General features: G+C 39.5%; 1 protein-coding gene across 2 annotated transcripts in view; it reads left to right on the plus strand.

The window, feature by feature from the left end:
* The window catches only part of MYO3B (myosin IIIB), a 346,597-nt gene that overhangs the window by 112,704 nt on the left and 206,489 nt on the right, over positions 1-27,404 (plus strand). For both annotated transcript variants that reach the window (XM_074363854.1, XM_074363855.1), the window contains exon 9: positions 23,182-23,337. In XM_074363854.1, coding sequence (XP_074219955.1) covers positions 23,182-23,337 — 156 coding nt within the window. The remainder of the gene's footprint in view (positions 1-23,181; positions 23,338-27,404) is intronic.

Below are 27,404 nucleotides of genomic sequence, written 5' to 3' on the forward strand. Positions count from 1 at the left end.
ATGGAGCTGAAAACATCACCACTATCTGGACAGTTGGACATGCTTTTCTAGGAATATTATTTTTCTCTTTGTTTCTATGCCTTTGCACTAGTAGGTTCAGTAATAAGAGTGTGAGACCTTTGGTTTGAGGAAAAAAGGGAAAGTGTCAATGACCTTCTCATCTTTAACACCTCTGAAATATTTCAGTCTGCTGTCCAGTTTCTCTTTATTTAGACTTCAGCTCACTCACTTCCACAGCTCAGGACACACACACACGCACACACACCCCGTTCCCCACTCCCTTCTCAATGGCAACAGCACAGTCCCCTCAAACTCAGCCTGAGAAAAATGGCTCTAGCAGAAGTCAAGGGGAAGCAATGCCTGGAACACAGAGAGCCCTACCTCTCACCTGTCCCAGGGCACACCTTGTCCGAGCTGAGCGCCTCTGTCCTGCTGTCATTAGCCACGCATTTCTTCATAGAGAGGGAGCAGTGAGACAGGACATGGTTGCGAGGGCCATGGGAGGCAGAACCCACAGTGTGTGGCACTACCTATAGGAGGAGACAGGTGCTACAGAGAGGGAAGAGTCAAATATGACTCCACTGTTTACAGTGTGGGAAAGGGTCTCTTTAGAGAATATATCTTGGAGAGATTAAAAGCACAGGATCTGAAGTGAGGTTGTATTCTAGCACTGCCACCTAGATTTTTCTAATCTAGTTACTGAGTCTCAGTCTCCTTGTCTGTGAAATGGGGATACTAATACTTATATAGTAACCACTTGGGATTAAGATCAAGTCTGCTATGATAGAAAATTCCAAATAACAATGGCTTAAACAAGGTAGAATTTATTTCCTCTCACATGAAATAAGCTGGGAGTTAAACCACACACGTACTGCTTGTCTGGCAGGGCCCATGGCAGCCACCCAGACTCCTGCCCTCATGCCGCCCCATTAAGTGTGGTTTCCATTCCCAAGGGCACCTCATGGGCCAGGATGGCTGCTGGAGCTCCAACATTTATAGGCAGATTTGGAAGGAGAGAAGAATGAAAGTTTTCTTAATTTAAGAAGACTTTCTGGCAGTTTCATACAATATATTGTTAGCTGCAACCTATCGTGTGGCCACATCTAGCTACAAAGTAAGCCGAGAAATGCTGTTTTTGAACAGGGCAGCTACATGCCTGGGTTGGTACCAGGGCTCTATCCCTAAGGTGAATGGAGAGTGTGTGGACGGGTAGCAGTCTGTAATCATGGTACTATATAGATTGTTGCAAGAATTAAGTGAGATACAGACTGAGAGCTCAGCAAATGTGAGTGACAATGATGATGACTGTAACTCACATTAGTGGTGCCATCAAGAGATGTGGGAGTCAGGAAGGAGAGCCAGGCGGGCCTATCGAGTGATGAGTCACAGTAGAAGTGGATCTTGGGGAAGGGCAGTTGCGATCCCCACGGAGGCTGACCTGTGGCCTGGGAGAGATGAGGACAGCAAGGACAAGGTGGGAGCATGTTATGGCCAGGGTGACACCCCTCCCGGGTCGTCTCCCAGGGGCTGTGATGTTCTTCCGTCTTGATGCTAAACCCCAGCTTCCTGCCTGCCCCTCCATCCCCTGGCTGCTGTAGTTTGCACTGTGGGGTTTCCACAGGCTTTAGCGAAAAAGCAAGTCTGGCTGAGGGTCAGTGAGGATTTTAATTAAAACTGGAAATGAAGGCTCACATCATAGTACTACATTCTTGTAGCCCACTGATAATTGCTGGCAGGATTAAAAATAATAGACGTAGCCCTTTGGCACTAATGAAGAAAGGGCTGGTATTTTTTTTTAAGTGGGTTCAAAATTTATAACAGCGATTTTAAATAGAATAAGTCATCACAGTTTCTTTGGCCCTTCCATCTCCTTTTAGGTATGTTTGCAGCTTCTGGTGACCTGCCAGTATTTTAATTTGGAACCTCCTAAGGTCATCAAGTGTAGGATATACCAGGTTCATGAGTGAGGGGAAAATCCAGTAATTGATTTTTGATGTGAAGGACTGTTGAATGTTTTTTTGGAAGAAGGATTTTATTTAAAAGGTTTTATTTTTATGGATAGTGAGAATTCTTGCCTTTAAGAGAGGCCCAAAGCATAAACCCTCGAGCTCAAACAATGCTCCTCACATATGTAAAGAAAGCCTGGCTTTGATCACCGCATGTTACAGATTGAATTGTTTCACCTAAAACTTCATATATTAAAATCCTAGCCCTCAGTATCTCAGAAGGTGACCTTATTTGGAAATAGGGCCATTGTACCTGTAATTAGTTAAGGTGAGATCATACTGGAGTATGGTGGGCTCCTAATCTAGTATAACTGATGTGTTTATAAAAAGGGGAAGTTTGGGCAGAGACTCACCCAGAGAGAATATCATGTGAAGATTGGAGTTACACTACCACAAGCCAAGGAACTACCATGCCCTAGGAAAGAGGCCTGGAATGGATTCTTCTGCAGCGCTCTCAGAGGGAGCATGGCTCCACTTAAAGCCTTCATCTCAGCCTTCTAGCTTCCAGAACTGTGAGAGAATAAATATCTGTTGTTTAAGCTACTCAGTTGTGGTACTTTGCTGCAGCAACCCTGGGAAACTGTTATAGCCCATGATTGGGTGGTTACACGACCTTCAGTCATTTGATCTGTCCAAGCATCTGCTTCCCAAGCTGTGGGTGAGGACAGCAGTGTCCACTGTTTTACCAGTGATGACTGAATGTAAAATTGTCCGTCACAACCTCAAGCATTAGTATTACATCATAAAGCCATAGTGTGTTTTCTTTCTTTTTGTCTTTTCTTTCTTTCCTACCTTCCTTTCTTCCCTTTCCCTTTGTGTATGTGTATGTGTTTTTTTAATATGTCTCAAAGTAAAGGGTTTATGTTAAACACTTCCTCCCAAGCCTATCAGCCAATAGTAAAACAGGGATATTTTGTAATTGTCAGTGATTTGCTGGTCTTTATTGAGGACTTCAAGAACCAAATACACATTTTGCACTAAGATTTCATGGTTGCATTGCTTCTCTGAGAGGAACAAATTACAATAGAAAGAGATGGCAAATTGGTGTCATCTTGCATCCCACCACTGACCACTTGGGCACCTTCCTAGAATGCTATGTTAGGACTCTGTGGCTGCATCCAGATAGAGGATTGTGATCACTTAGTGACATTTGCTCCCCTCCACTTCCCCTTTACCTGTGTAAGTAAGGAGTGTTTGGACATGGTCTTCTGTCCCCCTTGATGTCCAAGGCCAAAGCACCCAGAGGCTCTAGAAGTGGGAGCACTGACTGTAGCTTAGGATATGTGGTATTCCCTTTCTGCTCCCAACTTAGGATGGTAGTTTTGCTCTCTGCCTTCTTTTATGTGCCCAGAATATTCCATCATACAGGTCTCTAGTGTTCCTGGACAATGACTGAGCTCTGGGCTGCAACTAGGGCAGCAGCCTCCATATTATTCTTCCTGGTTCTACAGCTGCAGTCACTGCTAACCATCCTCCACAAACATGCAGCATGACTTTTCTGAAACCCCAAACCGCTCAAGTCATGCCCTCCTCACAATCAGGCTGTGGCTCCCTATTGCTTATAGGGCAACACAAAAAGTGATTCAGGATCTAGACTCTGTCTATGTAATAGTGTGCTCTCCTCCACACTCCCTGCACATTCTAGCAGTTGAATAAGTGGGGCTTCCCGTTACTCCTCCAGGAAGACTCGGAGACCCTTTCCCTCATGCTTTCATGCCAGCATGGTGCCTTTCACAGACCTTTGCAATAAGGAGGGGAGAAGGGAGCAGGTCAAGCTATCCTGAAATTATTTGTGTGTCTGTCTTCTCAGTCAAACTTAGAGTTCCTTGGGAGCAGAGAATGTTTTTTCCACTGTATCTCTAATACCTGGCACATGGCAGGAGCTCAGTAAACATCAGTTCCTTTTGAAGAACCAGGAATTCTAGAGAGGAGGTGAAATCTTCAAAATTATACACAGCATATGATGGACCTGGTTAGAAGTTGGATGTTACGATTCATGATCTTTGGACAACGTCTTCTAGCCATAAACAAAATATTAAGGAAGAGTATGAGGGGTGGAAAAGGTGGTCAAATGCACTCCCCCAACACACATACACATTCCCAAAACAAAAATAAAATTGCAGCTATCATGAAAAGGATAGGACTGTTAAAAGTGAATGATGACAGCTACATGGTTAGCTATGGATTCTTTTTTGGTTGCTTTGAATGTATGAAAATTATGTCAAAACAAATCCTCCCTGGCACTCTCAGTGGTTATTCCTCTCCAACAACCTCTGCCCATTCCTCTCCCTTTCCCCCACCCTCTCTACCCCAACCCCAGTCCACTTCTTTTATTTCCCACCATCACAGCATACATCACTTGGTTCAGAAGTCCAGGGAAAGGTTGAAGAGGAGACATTTCTGAATCCAGAATTAAGAGAAAAAGCCATGTTCTCATAGCGCATGATGTTTCAGGACCACAGTCAGTGACATGACATTCTACAGAGCTGGCTATTTCTTTTTTTTTTACATTAAAGTATAGTTGATTTACAATATTACATTCATTTCAGGTACACAACATAGTGATTCAATTTTTTATAGATTATACTCCATTTAAAGTTATTACAAAATAATGGTTATATTTCCTTGCTTTGTATAATATGTCATTATTGGTTATTTATTTTATACGTAGTAGTTTGTATTTCTCAATCCCACACCCCTATCTTGCCCGTCCCCCCTTTCCTCTTCCCACTGGTAACTGCTGTTTTGTCCTCTGTATCTGTGAGTCTGTTTCTCTTTTGTTATATACATACATTTGCTTTATTTATTAGATTTCACATATAAGTGATAACATGGAGTATTTGTCTCTCTGATTTATTTCACTAAGCATAATACCCTCTAGGTCTATCCACATTGTTGTAAGTGGCAGAATTTAATTCTTTTTATGGCTAAGTAATATTCCATTGTATGTATGTATATACTACGTCTTCTTTATCCATTCATTAGTTGGCAGACACTTAGGTTGCTTCCATATCTTGACTATTGTAAATAATGCTGCTGTGAACTTTGGAGTGCATGAATCTTTTCAAATTAGTGTTTTCCTTTTCTTTTTTTTGGATATATACTCAGGAGTGGAGTTGCTGGATCATATGGCAGTTCTGTTTTTAATTTTTTGAGGAACCTCTGTACTGTCTTCTGCAGTGACTGCACCAATTCATATTCCCACTAGTAATGTACTAGGATTCCTGTTTCTCCATATCCTTGACAACATTTGTTAGTTGTAGTTTTTTTTGACGATAGCCATTTTGACAGCTGTGAGATGGTACATCACTGTGGTTTTGATTTGCATTTCCCTGATGATTAGCGATGCTGAACATCTTTGCCTGTGCCTATTGGCCATCTGTAAATCTCTGGAAAAATGACTGTTCAGGTCTTTTGCCCAATTTTTAATTTTTTTATTGAGCTGTTTATATATTTTGAATATTAATCCCTTATTGGTCGTATCACTTGCAAATATTTTCTGCCTTTCAGTACGTTGTCTTTTTGTTTTGTCGATGGTTTCCCCCCTTGCTGTGCAAAATCTTTTAAGTTTAATAGGTCCCATTTGTTTGTTGTTGCTTTTGTTTCTTTTGCCTTAGGAGACAGATCCAAAAAAAATACTGTTATGATTAATGTCAAAAAGTGTTCCACCTATGTTTTCTTCCAGGAGTTTTATGGTTTCTGGTTTTACATTTAGGTCTATAATCCATTTTGAGTTTATTTTTTTATATAGTGTGAGAAAATGTTCTAATTTTATTCTTTTACATATAGCTGTCCAGCTTTCCCAGCACCACTTATTGAAGAGACTGTCTTTTCTCTATTGTATATTGTTGCCTCTTTTGTTGTGGATTAGTTGATGATAGGTGCATGGGTTAATTTTGGCCTTTCTATTCTACTCCATTGATCTATGTGTCTGTTTTTATGCCAGTATCATGCTGTTTTGATTACTGTAGCTTTGTGTAGTCTGAAGTCAGAGAGCATGATGCCTCCAGCTTTATTCTTTTTTCTCAAGACTGCTTTGGCAATTCAGGGTCTTTTATAGTTCCATATAAATTTTAGGATTATTTGTTATGGTCCTGTGAAAAAATGCCATAGATATTTTGATAGGGATTATATTGAATCTATAAATTGCTTTGGATAATATGAAAATTTTAACAATATTAATTCTTCTGACTCAAGAACATGGGATATCCTTCCATTTCTTTGTATCATCTTCAGTTACCCTAATTACTGTTTTATAGTTTTCAGAGTATAGGTCTTTTACCTCCTTGATTAATTTTATTCCTAGGTATTTTATTCTTTTTGAAGCAATTTTAAATGAGACTGTTTTCTTGCTTTTTCTCTTTCTGATAGTTCATTATTAGTATATAGAACTAATTTCATTTTTAGGGATTCCTACGTATAGTATCAGGTCATCTGCAAATACTGACAGTTTTACTTCTTCTCTTCAGTTTGGATGCCTTTTATTTCTTTTTCTTGTGTGAGTACTATGTCTAGGACTTTCAATAACGTATTAAATAGAAGTGGCGAGAGTGCGCATTCTTCTCTTGTTTCTAGTTTTAGAGGAATGGCTTTCGGCTTTTCACCATTGAGTACGATGTTAGCTGTGGGCTTGTCATAAATGGCTTTTATTATGTTGAGATATGTTCCTTCTATATCAACTTTGGTGAGGGTTTTTATCATGAATGGAATTTAAATTTTGTTAAATGCTTTTTTCTGTGTCTATTGAGATGATCGTGTGATTTTTATCATTTTGTTAATGTGGTGTATCACATTGATTGCTTTGCTAATATTGAAACACCCTTGTTTCCCTGGAATAAATCCCACTTGATTGTGGTGTATGATCCTTTTTATGTATTGTTAAACTTGATTTGCTAGGATTTTGTTGAGGATTTTTGCATCTCTATTCGTCAGAGATACTGACTTATAATTTTCTTTTTTTGTAGTGTCTTTGGTTTTGGTATTAGGGTAATGGTAGCCTCATAGAATGAGAGTGTTCTATCCTCTTCAATTTTTTGGAATAGTTTAAGAAGGATAGTATTAGCTCTTCTTTGTATGTTTGGCAGAATTCTCCTGTGAAGCTGTCTAGCCTAAACTTTCATTTACTGGGTTTAAAATATTTTTTATTGTTTTTTAAACAACTTTATTATGGTATAATTTCTGTACAGGAAACTACACATATTTTAGGTGTACAATTTGATGAAATTTGATAGATGTATACACCTATGAAACCACCACCAAAATCGAAATACCTAGCATTTCCATCACTGGGGTTTTTTTAAATTACAGATTCATTTTCACTACTAGTGATGAGTCTGTTCAGATGGTTTATTTCTTGGTCTGTTTCTTTCTATTTCAGTCTTGGAAGATTTTGTTTCTAGAATTTTATCCATTTCTTCTAGGTTGTTCAATTTATTGGCATGTAACTGTCCAAAGTATTCTTTTATGATTTTTTGTATCTCTGTGAAATCAGTTGTTACTTCCCCTCTTTCATTTCTTATTTTGTTTATTTGATTTTTTGCTGAATGAGTCTGGCTAAAGGTTTTTCAATTTTGTCTTTTCAAAAAACCAACTCTTGGTTTCATTGATTTTTTTCTTTGTCTCTATTTTATATATTTCACCTCTTTGTTAGTCTCTCCTGCTGACTTTGGGCTTTGTTCTTCTTTTTCTAATTCCATTGCATGGTTGGTTAGGTTGTTTATTCAAGATTTTTCTTGTTTCTTGAGGTAGGTCTGTATTGCTATAAACTTCCCTCTTTCCACTAGAACTGCTTTTGCTGCATCCCATAGATTTTGGAAATTTCCTTCTAATGTAAACATTGCCTTACCAAGACTGCTTAGGGGAATACACAGGTGTGATGGGTAAACATGAAAGTGTGGGGGAGTTTGAGGCCTAGGACCTAAACTTTGCCTCCTTCCTATAAAATAGAGCGGGGGCATGTTTGACAGATGTTAATCTTGGCCACATACATTAATAGATTAATACATTCTTCACATCTATGAGTATTACTAAAAAAAAAATTTAGGATAGTGGTAAGCAGAAGAAATTATTGGATAAATTTGGAATTTAGGGTTTTTTTGGTTTTTTTGCCTTTAGATGCAAGATATTTTCTGTCAAGGGTGCTTTTCAAGTTTATGCTTTTCCAAACACATAATAATGAGAGACCACATATGAAAAGAAAGGTCAGAAACATACTACTGAAGAGGGAAGGAAGAAATCTAAATATTGTGACAGATGATAATAGAACAAAAGCTAAAAGTGCTTAGCTGGGCTGAAATCATGGGTCCACTGGGATCAGAAGCAAGCAGTGGCTGGAAATTTGGCTCCTGTGAATAAGAAATAAGAAGGCTTTAAGCAATTTAAGGTCCAGAGTTGGACTCCTGCTTGAAGCAGTGTCTGGGGTGGTTCTCCTGGGCTGATAAAAAGAGTCTGGGAAAAGAAGGGGATAGAGGAGTGGGTCATATGATCCAATGTTCTAACTAGCAATTTCTTCCATGTTGTTCTGCATCATCTAGTGTAGTTCTGACCATCACCTGGGACTTTGGCTTTTCGCCAGCTTCTGACTAGAGTGGTGGAAGGATGGGCCTTCTGCTGCTATAGGGATGGGCTCTTCCATATATCTAGTAAAGTCATGGGACAGGAGCACAAAATTCCATTCTAAAACCTGGCTCTGGGCTAGAAACCCAGAGAGCAAAGAAAACACAACCCTAAAAGTATTAGACTAGGAGGGTAGGCACAGAGGAAGTGAGAGGGGAAAAAAAATCCTCTTCCTCCTCAAAGTGAGCCTGCCAACTGATATTTCAAAATACATGAAGAAGTCTAAAGTGAAGAAAGATAACCCACCAACACAACAAATGAAGCATAATTTCATTTGAAATGAAATTAAGTTCATGGAACAGACTGAAGGAGTGAAATAAGTAACTATTAACTATAGGAAGGAAAACTATTTGGGATGAAATATGTAAAAACTGAACAGTCGTGAAATGGGGGGCAGTGTTTAATGCATGATTGAGGCATTCATAGGTTCTGCTCAAAATGAGGATAGAACTACTGGAAGTTTTATGGTTAAGCAAGTATGTTAAACATGTAGAGTAATTACTAATAAACTATAGAAAATAATGTCTAATTTCTGAATCAACAGAAAGAAAGAAAGGTTTATAGAAAACTTTATTAATCTAACAGAAGGCAAGAAATGAGAAAAAAATTAGAGGGAAAAGATGGTAAAAAGAAATTTCTATCCATATGACCACGCTATTGAATTATCAGGCAATTTTCCCCAAGCAGTGATATTTAACAACTGACTGGGTGGGAATGGAGAGCTGATTTGTATTGTTTACTGATTTTACTGATTTCCCTGGTGTAAATACTCCCACCATGGCCAATTTGAAGCTACCAATGTAACCTTAACCTCAGTTAGTTCACAAAGTTCTTGAAAATGTAACAGTAATACCTAGGGAGCTCATGCTTGCTGGCTTCAGCACACTGCTGTTTGTTTGGGATAGACAAGCTTTTCTCCATAGTCTTCATACTACATATAATTTTGGCAATAAAAAAACAGATTGTCTGCATTTTCCTTGTCTGAAACCACATGGAAATTTATTGGGAAGACAAGAGTTGGTGGCATTCTGTTATTAGAGTGTTTATCATATCGTTATGGAAGGCTAGTAATTTATGATCCTTGCTAGAAAAGCCAGATCAATACAGAGATAAATGTCCTCAGCACAATAGAATTTATATCATCCACATAATTGACCACTGTGTCATACATTCAGTCATTTATTTCATTATCTGATATAACGAGCCAGAAGTCTAGTATGTATGTGATTTATTAATACACATTAGTGTGAAATCCATGACCCATCTAACCTGTTACCTGCCCTTGGCAACATAGTCCACTGTTGTCTACCTCCAGTAATAGGATCCCACAAAGAGGATCAACAGCTTTTTTAATGCTAGATATCTTCTGTTGAGTTGGAACAGATCAGAGGAATGCCAGAGCTAACATTACTCCCTCTCTTCTGTTCACTTCTCCCTTCTCCCCGGTCGTGGGTTCCTACTCCCTTTTTTCTTTTTCTTTCTTTTTTTTTTTTTTTTCAGAGCACAAGTAGCTTGTTGTAGAGCAGGGTGGGTGGGCAGATGGTCCTGAAAGAGCCTTTATATCACTGATTTGCTGCTATGAGTATATTTAGTGACACAGTCATTCCACATCACCTATCTATGAATGCCACAGAGTTATAGTGGCTTGAAGCTCAGGACACACCACGGTACCAGAGCAGGGAAGTGGCATGTTCCCTGGAGAGAAAGAGAGAGAGAAAGAGAGAGAGAGAGAGAGAATAGGGAAAATGAAAAAGGAAAACAGAAAGCTAATGATTTACAAACCTATGCATAGAGTTAGTTCACTAACAGTGGGAGTAGGAGATATCTGCTCCCCCCACCCCTGCCCCACTTTCTTTCTCACCCCTGCCCCACCCCCAACATTTGTTCCCTGCAGCATCTGTGCATCTGTGCTTTGCTTTGAAAGGGTTAATCAGAGGGCCTATTATTCATCAAATTAAAGACTTGGCTGCCTGAGAGTGCCTTTCAGAAAGGATTAGGGTCTCTGATGAGGCTTTGATGTAATAGATGGAGCTGTTCTGCTCCTTCATGTTAATGGAAGGGCGTTAAGGACTCCCCAGGCTCTCTTTGACAGTCTTTACTCATTCCCTTGCCTAAAAAAGGAAAATATTTTATCTTGCGAAAATTTAGTGATTGAACAAGGCACTGTATTGACGTCCCTGGTGGTGGGGGAGGGGTGAAATGTTCACTTCTTGGTCTAAAGGCACAGAAGTGCAGCACTAACTGGCTTCCCTTGGTGGCTACTTCCTCAGGGAAAACTCTTTCTCTCAAGAGCAGCGGAAGCAATCATTTTGGCCTTGTGCTTCATCGCCTTTGGAAGTTTTTTGTCAAAGTTGGGCAGAGAGGTGGCAGGAGACAGGCATGGTGCTAGTTTGTGTCCTCAGGAGCATAAACCAAGGTAGTCAGTAGCTGTGCAAAACCCTGGTTTGCATAAGATATTTACAACTACTTATTATCCGACAATATTTTCTCCAGATTGTTCAGTACTGGTTTGGTTGTTAATGAAAACCTGGCTTAGTCAATTTTCCCCAATTTGATTTCATACCATCAATAATATTTATATAATTGGCAATTGAGAAATGTTTAGTCAATTTAAATCTTTACCAGAAGAACACATGTTAAAGGAAGGGCACTAAATATGGGCAGACATAATGCCAGCAAGACTGTTGAACTAGGCCATTATCTTTCCTCTTATTTCTAATCTCCTCCCACCTCCACCTTCACTGTGTACTATGGTCTGAAATTTCAGTAGGAACCATTACTGTCATCATTTAAGAGGAAAATTTGACTGTCCTGTTGTTTCCATGCCCACTTGTGTGTGGTGCTCCAGTCCTCTTCCCACCCTCTCCCAACCTCCCCTCCCCTTTTTTGAGTGGCTTTTGATTCATAGGCTAAACTTTTTCAGCAATCTTCTTTCCATTCTTTGTAGTGAACAGCACATGGTATCTGGGCACCCCACCTTTCTTCTCCTTGATGGATGCCAGCATCTGGGCACTGTGCTCAGCGTGTTAGGAATTAAGAGACTTTACTGTATAAAAATTCACCATGTTGCTGGTAGATACAGCCCTGGATTAAGATCAGAGAGCTCTGTGCCTCCTTGAATTAGCTACCCAGGGAGAATTTTTTTATGAGATGGTTCTTTGATAGAAGATACCAGTTGAGGTTGAAGAGTTTTTATAAGAAACAATCCTATGAAATGCATGCCTGTGTTTACTGGAGGGAAATAATGTTCATTACATTATATAGACATTTCTGTGAAAACTCAGGAAAGCTATATATCTCAAGTCTCCTTACCAATCAACATCATCATCATCATTCTTCAAGTGGCTGGTATGTTTTTATATAATGGATTTTAAGAAATATAGAACAGACGATATCTTCCCTTTTACACTGGCTGCTTGAAAACCTAGAGCCAAATTTGTGACCACTTCTAACAAAGTAGTTTATTTGGAATTCTAATTCCTATTTTTGTTTCCTAATTTCCTCTTTGTTTCATTTTTCTCTTCTGATTTTAATTGATTTTATCTTGCCTGTTATCCATAGCTTTATTTATTTAAGCACATGTTGTAGTAAGATGCCTTAAATTATTTCTAGAACAAGATGAAGTATTGAAAATCAATTGCATCTGATGATGTGAATTTAAAATAATGCAGCCACTTTGGAAAACAGTCTTGTAGTTCCTCAAAAGGGTAAACATAAAGTTATCATATGATCCAGGAATTCCACTCCTAGGATATATACCCAGGAGAAATGAAAACATATATGCACATAAAAACTTGCTCATAGCGGCATTATTCATAATAGCTTTAAAGTGGAAACAACCCAAATGTCCATCAGTTGATGAATAGATAAACAAAATGTGGTATATCTATACAATGGATCATTATATAGCAATTATTTAGAATGAAGTATTGATATATGCTACAACATGGATGAACTTTGAAAATATTATGCAAAGTGAATGAAACCAGTCACAAAAGACCACACATATTTTATGAAATCCATAGAAACAGAAAGTAGATTTGTAGTTGCCTGGGACTGAGGAAGTTTAAGGGAAATTGGGAGTGACTGCTAATGGATACAGAGTTTCTTTTGGAGATGATGGAAATGTTCTAAAAATTGATTATGATAATGGCTGTGTAACTGTATAAATATGCTAAAACTCTTTGAATTATAACTTTAAATGAGTGAATTGTATGTATGGTATGTGAATTATACCCCATTAAAGCTATTATGAATCTTATTTGCAGCAATCTATCAGCTATAAATTTTATGGAGTAGTTTTTGCTGATATTCTTACACTTTAAATTTTTACTTTGTGCCAGATATGTACACTGTAGTTAAACCCACTTATTTTCATTGGAATCTGCAGACTTGTTTGGGATTATGAGTCTCTGGGAGTAGGGATGGTCTTCTCCATGGGATGCAAATTCTCTCTGTATTATTTAGTTCAGTTGATCCACTAGGCAAAGCCTATGGTTGTTCAGAGCAAGTTCCAAGCCTGTGGACATAAAGGCTGTTGTTCTACTTCTCCTCCTCCTTGTCTTTGCCTACCCTGTCTCCTCTCCCTTGTCATCTTATTCTACCTGGTAGTGAAAATAAGTGAACAAAAGTGGTCAAAGAAGTAAGAGAATAACCAAAAGATGTAGCATCACTGCAGGCAAGGAAAGAGAATGTTTTAAGATGGAGCAGGTTAGCGGTGGCCATCAGTGAACATAGAGTTTGGACAGAATGAAAAGAGACCATGGAATTGGTAACTTAAAAACCTTTCATTTCCATTGAGAGAGATTATAGTTGGGTAGTGAAGGTAAAAAATAGATTGTTATGTTCACAAAGATTTAGCTACAGCTTCATCTTAGATTTAACTTGACCTAAGAGTCCACTGGCATCTGTTTTTCTTTCTACACTCTCGACTTGTCTTCAGCTTTTACAGCTGTAACCATCATTTTTCCCTTCCCATTTCCTCAGTTCAGACTATATGTTTCCTAAGTGGATCTCTACCCTCCCCTTTTCTCTCCCTCTAATTTAGTCTCCAGTATGGTGCCAGTTTGTTTTCTAAAGTAATGATCTAATTGTGTTATCTCCCTGCTCACAAAGGCCAGTTCACTGTGGCTAAGAAAGAAAATCCAAACTCACTGGCATGGCCTTCTAGGTTCTGAATAAGATGTTCCTGGTCAAATTCTCACCCTATCTCTATTACAGCTGAATTGTTCTGTTCTACTCCGTTCCCCTTATGAGCCAAGCATTTTACCAGTGGACCTCCATTCCTCCTGTACTCTCCATCTGGAATTCTCCCTTGCACTTCCTGTCAATATCCCTTTTATCCTTTAAGACCCAAGTTTTATCTGTCAAGTGAAACACTTGTTCTCCTAGCTAGAATTGTTTACTTCATCTGAGCTACTCTAGTGCTTACATTTTTTAGTCTTTAATAATTGTTATTTATGTCTATATCTATTCTACTACTTCTTTCTAAGTTCTGTGAAAGCTAATGTCTCACTCCAGACATCTTTTCTTCCAAGCACTTGATGTGATGCCATTCACAGTAAATACCTAGTAAGTATTTGAATGAATCAATGAATTCAGTCCCACCTGGATCTTTAAATATTTCAGTTGTGGAAAGTTGATATTACCCCAGAAGATAAAATTTTTATGGAGGAAATATCTTTTGTTTGTTCTGCATTCTCCTAGCCCCAACCTCAGTCCTCAGCATGTAATGGTCATGTACTGTGGAACTGTCTGTTCATTTCTCATAGGGAATGGCTGGGTACTGTCCATTGCTTCCTCTTGTAGGGAAAAAAATGCATGCAAATGAGAATTATGGATTTAATTCCAGACAGCGTGGCAAGTAGGATCAAGGGAAGGATTAAAATTCATGTATTCCCTGGCACTTAAACCTGAACTAAGAAGCAGACCATAACTGTTTTTCAAAATGGAAATTGATTTTTGAATCAAAGATATTAGCCAGACAGTCAAAAACAGGAGTACCCAAATGCTTGAACTTGAAAAAGCTGAAGTTCTTTACTTTTGCTAAATTGTTAGACCCTAAAAGTCCTCATTCTCACAGAACTTGAAAGTTCTGATCAGGACATCTATCAGATAGTGATTTTTGCCCTGAGTGGTGGGAAGAAGTAGCTAATTAAGAGGAAAAGTAGCTAATTAATGGACACGGTATTATTCAACTCTGACTCAAGAAGCCATTGCACGTTAACATTTCTTTTTATAGTACTCATCCTGCTTGGAATTGGGTATGCCATGTCTGTCTTCCTCCAGTGGGCTGACTGACTGTATCCCTACCACCTAGTGCAGTGGCTGGTCCACATAGCTGGTATTTATTGAATGCTTGTTGTATACCAGGCACTGTATATGGATTATCTCATTTACTCCCCACAATGACATTATTACCATTTTACGGATGAAGAAAGTATGGCCCAGAGAATTTAATTAACTTGCATATTATCATCACATACCTATAAGAAGTAGAATTAGGTTTGACCCTAACCCCTAACTTTAAACCTTTATATATTACTGCCCCAATGATAGGGACCAAACATTTTTTAAAATGGGTGGGTACATGTGTCATGCTTAGGAGGATAATAGGTTTGGTGATTAAGTATACTGTTATTTAAATAAATCAAGCCTATTTAAAATATCTAGGTTAGTAATTTAAATATAATCATATATAGTATATATTATATGAATCTCTATTATATTAATTAATAATTAACATAAAGACTAATAACTTTAAAAAATGGACTTGCCAACATCTAGGTTATTTTGCACTGACTCACCCATATTTTACATAACCCCTTCCTTCTGGGTTCAGCCATCCCTCCCCTCTGCTCCTCATCTTCCTGGGCAGCTTCAAGCAGATATTTCCTTAATTTCGACCTGAAGCAAAGACCTCTAATGGAAGCCAAAGCCTACATCTGGTTTCCTGGCTGGGTCTAGGGCTGACCCTCAGCCCTCACAGAAGCCCAAGAGGCAGCAGCAGCCAATACCCAGATCCTTGGGAAGCGGCAGCGTTGCAGTCTGAGAGATGGAGCTATCACAAGATTCCCATCTCCCAGGGAACACACCTTCCCCAGCCCTTTGAACCAGAGGGTGGGGTTTGAACACAGATTAACAGTCCAGTGAGCAGGTGCTGGGACCGGGCAATGGAGTGATGGTTCGTTTTTTTTCTGGGCACCCTGACTGAACCACATGGCTGGACTTGCCTGGAGGCATATCTGTTTAATTGAGAAGTACTTTTTCCAACCAAGGAAGAAGGAAACAAAGAAAATAAATAGGAGTGAGAGATGGTGACCTGCAACCACCAGTTACAGTCCTTAAGACAGCCTTAGTCCTAAAACATGAACATCAGGCTACAGCACATCCATTGGAGGGCCTGCTCACCCCAAGTCCTTGCAACTGCTGTATGACACTTGGAAACACAGCTGAACCAGAAGAAGGAAGTGGCAGTAACAACAATAGTAAAATGGCACCTCCACCACCTGCTCTCCTTTGGCTTCTGCTTGGACAGCTATTGTGTCCTCTGAGCCCCGTCTTGACTTGTTCCTTCTTTTGGGCCTGGTTCCTCTTGGCCCTTCTTCTCTCCTCACTTTGCCTCCTTGCCTGGCATTTTTACTCCTTCCTCCTCCTCCTGGACTGATTCTGTCCTCTGTCCCTGATCCAGTGAACTCATTTTAACTTAGCCCCTCCCCGCCATGGCCCCCAGCTTGTCCCCTAGACAAGCAGTACTTGAGGATCTACAATTTCTGTTACCAGATCACCTTCCTTAGGAACACAATGAGTTAGTCTGGGCATTTATTATGTTGAGATATGTTCCCACTATACCCACTTTGGTAAGAGTTTTTACCTTGAATGGATGTTGAATTTTATCAAATGCTTTTTCTGCATCTATTGAGATGATCGTGTGGTTTTTGTCCTTTCTTTTGTTTATGTGGTGTATCATACTGATTGATTTGTGTATGTTGAGCCATCCTTGTGACCCTGGGATGAATCCCACTTGATAGTGTATAGTGTTTTTTAATGTGTTGTGGTATTCAGTTTGCTAACATTTTGTTGAGAATTTTTGCATCTATATTCATTAAAGATATTGGCCTATAATTTTTGGTTTTGGTATTGTCTTGATTTTGGTATCAGGGTAATAATGGCCTCATAGAATGAGTTTGGGAGTGTTGGGTTTTTCTAATTGTTTACTATTGATCACAGAACAGAGACAGAGGGGTAAAGTGAAGAGGTCATTGTGTTCACAGGTGTCACACAGGCTACATCCCTGGTCATATGGGTTTTACACGGTGGCTCTCTGCCCTGGAAGGGCCCTCCAGTCCTGGACCCTCTTTTTGCACTGGGACTCTCACCAGCTACCGTAGCGCACATTCCTTAACTCTGGAGGGAGATTCTGTCCTTTCTGCTCTTAGTTTTTAATCTTTTGGTTTCAAATGGCCCTACACTTTTTCTCTGGCTGCTTTCTTCACCTTCTTTGAGTCTTCTCTGGGTGAGAAAAGTTGGCTCTTCTCTGTCTCCAGCCTCATGCTTCAGGACATGCCATATTCTTCCATTTCCATTTTCTTCCTGTGTTCTCTTGAGCTCACTCTGGACCTTCGGTGCTGATGGCTTTGTCTATAGGTGGGGCTGACTTACTGTTCTTTCTAACACTGTGTCTGCCTTCTCCTCACCTAGTTATTTCAGGTGAGATCGCAGCTGCCCTGTTGTCGTGCAGCCCCGCAGTCTCTCTCCTGCTTCGCCACACAGAATTTGCTCTCACTTACCTACTCCATGAAAAAGACTGAGCTTCCTGTTCTGAAACTCTCCATCCTACCTTCTGAGGCCTTTTTTCCTTTCATCGAATACTGACTGTCTTTCTCTGATTGATAACTGTAGTAGGTCTGCCTGGTCCTCACCTCTGTTTCAGGTGAGGACCTTGCTTCCCCATCCGATGTGTGAAGTTAGTATGCAATTTCAGTTCTTCCCAGTGAGACTTTAAAACACCACCATGTGCCATATTTGTAAATTTCATGAAAACCGAGATGTCATTAAGTATTCCACCAAATGGGGAGGTGAGGTTTTGCTAAAATAACACACAATGTCAGGTTTCTCAGCCTGTCTTCTCTTGAGGCATTAGTCATCTTGGGAAAATGCCTGCCTTTGTCAAAGTCCTGTCTTCCAAAATGGAAATTTCCTTCCAAGACAGAGCACCATGGGCTCCGATATTTAACCTATAATTAGTGTACCCTCTGGAGGATTTCTCCTCTTGATGCAGCGGCCTCTTTGTCACTCAGACTTCTGTCCAACAGTGATAGGAACTGCAGATGCAGCGAGTGCATCACGGGGCAGAGAAATGTTTGCTCAGATCAGAAACATTTAGATATTCAGTACCAATAGAAACACTTAACAACCTAAGTAGCAAACCTGCAAGAAAACAGCAGAGAGTACAAAAGATAGCATATTAAAAAAGAAGTGAGAAGAGACATAAATCTTGAGTTTTAATCTAGTTTTGCCCCAATGTGTAAAATAAAATTGCTTTCTCACCTGCATTTCTCACTAAGTTCATGAGTATTTTTAGTTTTTGACTTTTCAGCTGCTCTTTATCAAGGGTAGTTTATTCATCAGTAAACATGCCTGTTCGTGACTCTTGATAAATAGCTCCCCCTTGCCCGGCATCTGATTCTTTGGTTATGAAATGGCAGTTTACTAGGCAGCTGTGTCTCAACAGCATTATCATTTGGAAGCAGAATAAATACAGGCACTGCCAGCTCCAGAGTCCAACACAGAAGCCCCACCTTGTTTCTCATTAAGAAATGCCTCCTGCTTGCCTCTTTCTGGCAGAAGCCAGGCTCAGAGATCACAGCAAATGTCTGCAACAACCTATGTTTAATGTGGTGACACTAATGAATTCTGAGAATTAATCTTCAATCAAGAATGCATGATGGAAGATACTAGAATTCCAGATTACATAATGGATTAATTTCCTTCAAGGCTGAAATTTGCTTCCTTTTTCTTCTAGTGGACTTTTCTGTCATATTCAAACCTTCATGGACTTGTAAACCCAGGGTAAATCCAGGTAATACATCTCATGGTAGTTTTAATTTTTTTATTCATTCATTTTTTATCTTAGCACAGGGATAACCACATCTAAACCCAGATTTTAAAAAGTGATTTTAAAAAATCTGGGACTGAAGGAAAGAATTATTTATGATTTTAGAAAAAAAGTTCTTTTCCATCAACCCAGACCTTGTTCAATTTCTTTTTTTGAAAGTAAAAGACTCTGGGAAGAACTGAACTTGGGGAATGCATTTCCCCAGTTTGAGACGCTGTATTCAGCAGAAACAGCAGCCTACAAGTGTCTCAGACATGCTGGTGACAATTAGGGGCTCTGAGTGTCTCCCCTCAGTCGCTGAGATGAGGGCTCAGCTGCCCATTCCAAAAGTCTAGTACTAATGTCTCACAGCAGAGCTTCCAAGAATTTCATTTTCAGGGCCCTGGTTCCATTGATACGAAAAAGGATCTGTGGCCAAGTAAGTTTAGAAACAAGGACTTACACAAAATTAAGCTGTTTTCTTTATCTTCTTACTTCTGATAACATTTAATATGTTCACATGCATTGTGAAACTCCACTTACTTGGTTTAGAGAATCACCAATGTTTCCCAAACTTTTTTGACCAGAAGACTAGTTATATTTTTCAATGGAATGTCTTGTGTGTCTAGTGTCTCACCAACTTACCTCACCCTGGTCAGCCCTCATTTCCCATATGGAGGTCAACGTTTTAAACATTCTCTTGTAAAAACTGCTCAACCCCTGGCTGGGAGAAAATATCCTGCATCTGGAACTTGCAGTTCCTTGTTTTGTAAGCAATCATGAAATGAATAAGCATATCATAACTTCTTTAGTTTTCCATGTTTGTTCTCCAAATCAAGTTAGAGGATTTAATCATACTTTTTAAAAGGACACGGAAGCTGTCAGGAGTTCTTATGAATCCCTGCAGTCCATTCTATCTTAATCCACCAAATCCCTGCCTGCAAGGAGAATAAGACAGAAATGACAAGCTGACAAACATAACAGTATTAGTTTGGGGCACAAAACTTCAGCATCTTAAGCAATAAAGTATATGCCCTAGGTAAAGTTGGTAAAAGGATGAAAGCAAAGAATTGTTCTGAGGCATTCAAAGCAGACAGCTTAAGAGGTAAAGGTCAACTTTCTGGTGGCCTCCTGAGTTCCTGGCTACACCGCTTGCCTAGTCTGGCTTCTTGTCTTGCTGATCCAGTTTCCCAGCCTTGAAATGCCTTCTACTACATCTTCTCCACCAATTGAGTTCAATTTAGTTCCAGAACTTTCCCCTTAAATCTAACTCAGTTCTCACCTTCTCCACTAAGTCTTCCCTGACTGGAACTCCTCCTGCCCCAACACAACCTAGTATTGTTCTGCACCGTGTATCTGTGCCATTTTTAACCACATGTTGGAGGAGTTCTCTCATGGGAGTCAGGGAATTGACCTCATCACTGTTGGGACTTGACCTCAACTTCCTCATCTCGTAAAAGAAGGGTTAAAATAAAAAATCTTGGTCCCTTAGCTCTGAAACTATACTTTTGTGTGACTATTTCTTATTCTAAATATATAAGCAAACACTGGCTTCCATTTTTCCCTATGTTTCTTTTGTCTTCCCATCTTTACAATTAGATTGTAGTTCTTTGTGGAAAAGGGTCATGATTTTTTATGAGTTGATTTATTTTGACTAATAGCAGTTGTGTAATAAATGTTTGCTAAACAAATGAAATGCTGTGATTCCGATACCTGGTATCTAGTAATGCATGACTTTCAGCCATATCTGTTCCTAAGACAGAACTTTCCCCTATTTATTGGTAAAATAATAATTCCATTTCATTCTGATTCTTTGCTCCCCATGAGAAAAAAGTATGCAAGAATGTTTTAGAATGAGGCTATACCCTCAAGGTCTTCATGTCCTTCTCCTAAAAATCCTCCAGTGCAGTTGGATATGTCACAACTCTGCTTAGCATTCTTCCCACATACATTCAGTTTCAGTTTTGCCGATCCAATGGTATTGCATTCAACCCACTTAGGTCTTACTAAGAGAACTAACAAATCCTCTAGATCATTGCTTCTGAGAGTAGAATGCCTACCATCTTTATTTTTTGGATCTCCAAGAGACAACAGATGTACTTGTTTCTTCCTTGTCTGATTATCTCACTTCATTATTTAGTGCTCATTTCTCTTGCTCCCTCTGTGATCTAGAGAGAGATATACCAAATGATCTTGCAACCTTGTTTGCAACTTTGCTCCCCCACTGGATGCTAAAATTATGAAACAATATGTAGCACCTTTCATTGCATCTCCAGAATCCAGCGGAGACCTATTATCATAAGGCTGGAATATGGGTTTCCTGGCCTCTCTCAAATCTTATCCAAGGAGCTTTAATTACCTGGTACATTGTTCCAAGGCACCTATCCTGAGGGAGCAGGTAGACTCAGCGCCTGCTCATTTTCCCATTCACATGCTATGAATTTTCTATTAATTGTTATGCCTCCTCTTTCAGCCCCCTTGAGTTTACTCATTTAAAGTATTGGCACTGGTCAGCAGGCAGTTGAGTGTTGTCCAATAAGAAAAAAAAACGGGGGGGAACCTATTAAGAAATTGCTCTCCCCATGTTTGGGGATATACTTGGGTACAGAAGGTGTGTCTGTTTGGTGATGAGGGCCAGATGTAAGGTGACCTGCCCCACATTGCTCGGCAAGCTGAGCTGTAGGTTCCAGATGTTCTTGGTCCCCTGTCCTACCCATGCCCTCTGAGGGTTGGGGGTGGGTTCGAAGCCACCATGTCTATCTTCAGTAGGAACTCTCAGAGAACACAGTTTTTATGGGGGTAGTTTTCATACACCATCCCTCCAGCCAGGAGGATGAGGTCATAGACCTGTATTACTGTCCATATAAACTACCAAGTGGTTCCCTTTTCTCCAGGTGCTTAGGGAAATGTTAGCATATTTATTTTCCTTTGGTAGTCACATATGCATGTACAGATGAATATACATGGAATCCAGGGAAGATTGCTATGTAGAAACATGAACATAGATTTTTTAAGCATGTGCACTGATTTTTTATTTTGAGTAGGAAAAATGCTAGATTATACAAAAGGCCCCTGGACCTATAAAAGTCAAATGATTGGTTTCTTCCCATGGCAAGGTAGAGGCGGTATTTATAGACGTGCAGGCAGCAGAATGGAGATAATCTAGGTTCTTTTGGCTTTTCTAGCTGAAAACTCCAGTTCCAGTAGATGGGAAGTCCCTGAAATCAATTCTAAAACGGGATGACTGGAGAATTATCAAATATCTTGCAGGACTAAAAGTCGAGGGATGCAAAAGTGGCTTGAAGTATAGACCACAAAGGTTAAGGCCTTTTTGTAAATCTAACAGTTGAGGATTGTTTTAGGAACTCTGCTTAAATGTTTTGAAAGGATGTTCAAGGTGAGGCTGAACATTTTACCATTTGTCAGTGCATTTCATTACTTTAAGTACGTTGTGTTTTAGATGTTGCTGGCATGTCACTACTGGGAAAACTGGAAACGTTTATTTCATGGAGTGGGCAGAATGGCATCTAGTATTTATCCTAAGCCTCCAATGTGAGCTAAAGGCTGATAGCTTAAAAGGGCAGATGTTGAAATTTCTGCCTCCTGTCAAGGGCAGCTACTTAGAATGGAAATGCAGTGGTGATTGAAAGGGTATTCATCAGATTCAGTTCCACTAGAAATTTCCTCCTGTCAGAATCATCTTTAAAACATACAGCATACAGCAAAATGTACTAAGTCAATTGTTTACTTTAAAAAAGGCATTGAATCTGAAACAGAAAGTGGTTACACTGGTGCAGTTTTAATCAATTAACTGCAGAGGAGTTTAAATGCAACCCAATTTTTCCCGTTTTGAATGGAGTTTTTGTTCCTTGTTTGAATAATTCCCTTCCAGTTCATCTGAATTATATTGCAGCTACTTCCTGTTCTGAGGTTTTTCTGCTTTTTCTGAAGATATTAGAAATCAAGGGGCTGAATTTTCTCTGTGAAGGTTTCATTATGATTCGTTTTTATCCTTGTAAACTCCTAAACATGTTTTCCCTACCACCAAAGAGTGGACATTTCATATATTAAGACTTCTTAAGTGATAATATGTGATTTTATATGCTACTAAAATAAAGTGCACAGACCAACCAACTTGACTCCCTTGTAAACATTTTTCTGTAATGAAAATTCAGACAAAATTGTCTGACTAGCCTATTTTTTCAGTGTTTTGAATACTTCAAATTAAATTGATTGTGTTTTCAATATGTACTTAAACTAAAATAGATTTCTGATGTCTTAATTAATTCAACTAGTAGGGAATTTTTTTTTCTATCTTCTGATACATATGAATAAAGAAAGAGCTAGGTAAGATTAGTGATCAGGTTTTATAAATGAGCTTTTTCTCCTGCTCTCACCCATATTTATAGGGGAGCCAGGTGTCCAAGATTGTACTTTGGATTGTTTGTTGATTTTTGTGAACAGGTGTCTCATTAAGGATTTTGAAAAGCGGCCTTCCGTCACGCATCTTCTCGACCACCCATTTATTAAGGGAGTCCATGGAAAGGTTTTGTTTCTGCAAAAACAGCTGGCCAAGATCCTCCAAGACCAGAAGCATCTAAATCCTGTTGTTAAAACCAGGTATGGTACTCTTCCTGCTTTCTCTCTTTGGTTATTTATAAAACTGGCATGTCCTGTGTTTTGATTTGCCCAGCATTATTACTGGTGATGATCACATCCTGCATTTTTGAGTGTCATTTACATGACATCAAGTCCTCCACGTGCAGTGGATGAGAGCAGTAGAGCTTCAGAAACAAGCTTCCCACTTGTGCTCTTGTGGCTAATTTCTCTCAACTGTGGCTGAAATCTCACTCTGCCCTCATGTTCTAGTTAAAAACCAGTTCATATGTTTTTACGTTTAATATAAATGTGGATTTTAAAAATACATACCAATGAAGGAAACTGTATGAAAGCAGCCGTGGCTGAGACTGTGTGAGAAATCTTTACTTGGCCTTTGCAGGCTTGAGAGCAGAAATGTAGGCTCTAAAGTGGTTCTGGAGAGATTACAGGTTGAACACTGGGGGGTTTTTCTCTAAAATGCTCTGGACCTATTTTCTTTAGTTAAAATTCCTTAGAGGCAATTTAGTATTTTTAAATGATTTTTCCCCCAGATGCTGTCTATGTTATCTACAGCAACTGTGATTTTCTCCCTACCCCCCTTTTTAGGGTAGATTTGAAAAAATAAATGTTTATTTCCAAGGGCAGTTGCTTAAAACGCTATTCTGTGGTGGTGTCTAAGAAATAGATCTTTGGTTTCTGTCCAGAGGGTGGCAGAATTTCTCTTTAAAAAAAACCTAAATGCAAATAAAGCTGCTTCCCCAGCTCAGCAATTATTTGGTTTTATAAAACCGGGCCAGGATGCAGATAAGCTCTAATCCATTATTATTAAAAGAACATTCAAAGGACTGGAGATGAAGAAAATAAAATATCACAAGTCACAAATTCTGGAAATATTCATGTATTCTGCAGAAGACTGTTTACAAGTCAAAAAGCATCAGAAATCTTGGAGCTAGAGGCATAGTTTCAAGGTGACTATATTTTGCTGATCCCCCCACCACCACCAGGTTCCCTTTTTGATAGCTCAAAATAAAGTTTTTCCTACTCTTTCCTCTTTTCTACTGCAGTTTCTGTTTCTATGGCTTGCCTATATGCTAGAGAAATGCAGAGAAAGTCTTGCAACTTGGTGCTTTTTGAAACAGTAGATTTTGTGTTTAAACCTGAGGGAACTGAAATTTTCTTTTTCTCCTCTGCTTTTGTTCCTATCCACTAGCCACCCCCTCTCTACCATCCACCTACGTGCATGCACACACACACACAGAGCACCACCGCCAAAAATGAAGATGAAATAAAATAAAACAAAAACCAAGGAGAAAAACAAATCTGGCATTTAAATGCTCTCCATTGAATCAGGTATCTTGTCTCTTCCGATTTGCTGTAGAACAATTTCTGAGACTTAGTTTGCAAAGTTATTCAGCTTTTCACTTTTGCCTGACTTTTCCTGTCCAGATGCATGTTCTCTTTTTAAAGACTTTTCTCCTTCTACTGTAGAAAGTCACGACTCCAGGCTCTCTCACCACACCCTCTGTAATTTCTCTTTAGATTGTAAAACTCCTTTGATGTCAAAGGCCTCATCTAGTGGCAGAGGCTTCTCTAAGGGTCTTTGTAATCTGCAGTTTCACTTAGGAGTTTGTGTTTCTTTGAAACATCATTGAAAAAAATACAACTTCACAAATAGGTATCAAAACTTTAAGCAGCCACTTCTTTAGGAGATAGGAATATCAATTCTAAAGGAAACACAATGCATGTAATTGACACAACTTACCATGTATCCTCCACCATAACTTCTTCTTAGCAAGTGGCAAGGAGTTGGATAAATAGGTGTTTTTTTAAGCCCATCTGGAAAAATTCTCAAATATCATTCAATGCTGGTAATTCAATATATTTAAAGTTGTGAGTTTCCAAGTTAAGGTGGAATAAACAAAGAATCACTTAGGTGAGTGCATAGATGAGTGAGGTGAATACCCAATTTACATTTTTATGCACAATTATGGCCATACAGCATGTGGTACAATGCAGTAGTTTAAAAAACCCTGGCTTTGCCAGGTCTGAATCCCAGCTCAGCCACTTATGGACAAGTTACTCAATTTTTCTGTCCCAAGGTTTCTTCATTTATAAAATGGAGGTTATTTTGGGGGTTGACTCATACATTAAAAATCTTCAGGATTGAATATAGAGTTAAACCTCAGTCAGTGTTAGCAGTGGTTGTAGAAGTTGTATATGTTGTGGTCTATTTAATGCAGAGTCCTCCATTTCTTTTGGCCTTAATCTGTGCAGATTCTACCTTTTGGCCTTAATCTGTACAAATTCTACCTTTTGGCCTTAATCTGTGCAAATTCATCTCTATTTACTTACCAAACAACATCATGAAAATAAACAGCACTGAAGTACTAAATGTTAAAAGTATAAATTTTTATCTCTTACTTAAAATCTAATTTATTCATTTATTCATTCCAGAAACATTTATATGTGTGTATGTATCAAGTCCTTTGCTGAACAGAGGAACTACAAGGGGAAATCAGATACAGTTCCTGATAAAGAGCTAATAGTCCAGACAAGAATCAGATGAGAACAGCTAAGTGTGAAAAGTACTTGGATAGAGGGTTGCCTGGGGTACTTCCCTAGAGTACCTGGGAAGGGAAGACCCTGGAAACTGAAGGGAAGATGATCCCCTTAAACTGTCCCCAAGAACAAATAGAAGATAGTTGGGAAAGGGGGAAGAGAAGAATGAACAAAGGGCAAAGGCACAGAGGCTGGAGAGAGTTTAGGGGATTTGGTGAACAATTAGTTGGCATTGCTGGAGCTTGGCATGGGATGGGGGAAGGGAGACACAGGCGGGCAGGGGCCAGGGCATGGGCTAAGGAGCTTGGATTTGTTCCTTAGGCACTTGGGAGCCACAGAAGGATTTCAAGCAGGGATTTGCTTTAGGAAGATCTGACTGCAGTGTAGAGAATGGAAAGGAGCTGGACAAGGCTGGGGCTTGGGAGATGAGTGAGAACAAATTGTGGCAATTGCAAACAACAGAAGATATTCAAACAATGGTATTGTCAGGACTTAATGGTGAATTGGATGAGAGAGATTAGGGAAAGAGAGAAGTGTCACAGGGTCTACCTGACTTGGGCTGCCTCCCAACCCTGATTTAGACTGCAATTAAACAAATTACAAGACATTCAGAGACCAGTTAAAAGACTTTGCTTCCTCTTCATAGCTTGTTAAACAGCATGCATGTCCTATGCAATACTGTGTATTTCCAGATATTACACAAAGCCTCCAGCTTTCTGCCAAAAGAAGGGTTCTTCAGTGGTCCAAAGAGTCCTTGGCCCACTAGCTATGGAGACCTGTTTAGTTTTGAGAGCTAATGCAGGGAAATGCGAACTACAGTCTACAGGGGAAAAGGTTTTACTTTTCCTGCAAAGGCAGGGAATGTTCAGTCCACTTTAGAACTTTACCCAGGGGAGAGAGAAGTTGGTGTTTTCAGGGGGCTGCAGAGAAGAAGGCAGATTCTTAAAGGATGAGGAAAACCTCGGAGAGGTGAAGGGGAGGATATCAGATAGAGGAAGACATTGAAGCTAGTGAGACAGTAACAGAGGAAGCAAGAGGGAGGGGGATCAAGCACCTAAGGGGAAGATTGACCTTAGAAGGAACCTCTAGGTTAGGAAAGACACAGCAAGGTTAGATGAAGATACATGGAAAATTTGAGGGATGGAAGGGGTGAGAGGCAGAGGAGGTACCACGAGGAAACTCATGTTGAATGGCCTTTAGCTTCCAAAAAACCTAAGCAAAGTGTTCTCAAAGTTGGGAGTGAGCTGTGGACTCCAGGGAAGTGTTAAATCTTTGAAAATAGCCATTCTGAGGAATATGATAAAGGGTTCATTAAAGATGGACGTAATGATTGCTCAGTAGAACAGAAAACCCGGGTGGAACTTCGCTAAATAGCATTCCATTGTAGTGACGTTAATAGGCATTTAAGATAATGCATGGAGAACATTCAGGAGAGCATTCACGCTAAAACTTCTAAGGAAATGTACCATCAACACCATCACTTTTCCCATCTATCATCTCTAGCAATTCTTAGCCACAGGAATAGAAGT

This window comes from Camelus bactrianus, chromosome 5 (assembly GCF_048773025.1).
Source record: "Camelus bactrianus isolate YW-2024 breed Bactrian camel chromosome 5, ASM4877302v1, whole genome shotgun sequence".
Classification (NCBI taxonomy): Eukaryota; Metazoa; Chordata; class Mammalia; order Artiodactyla; family Camelidae; genus Camelus; species Camelus bactrianus.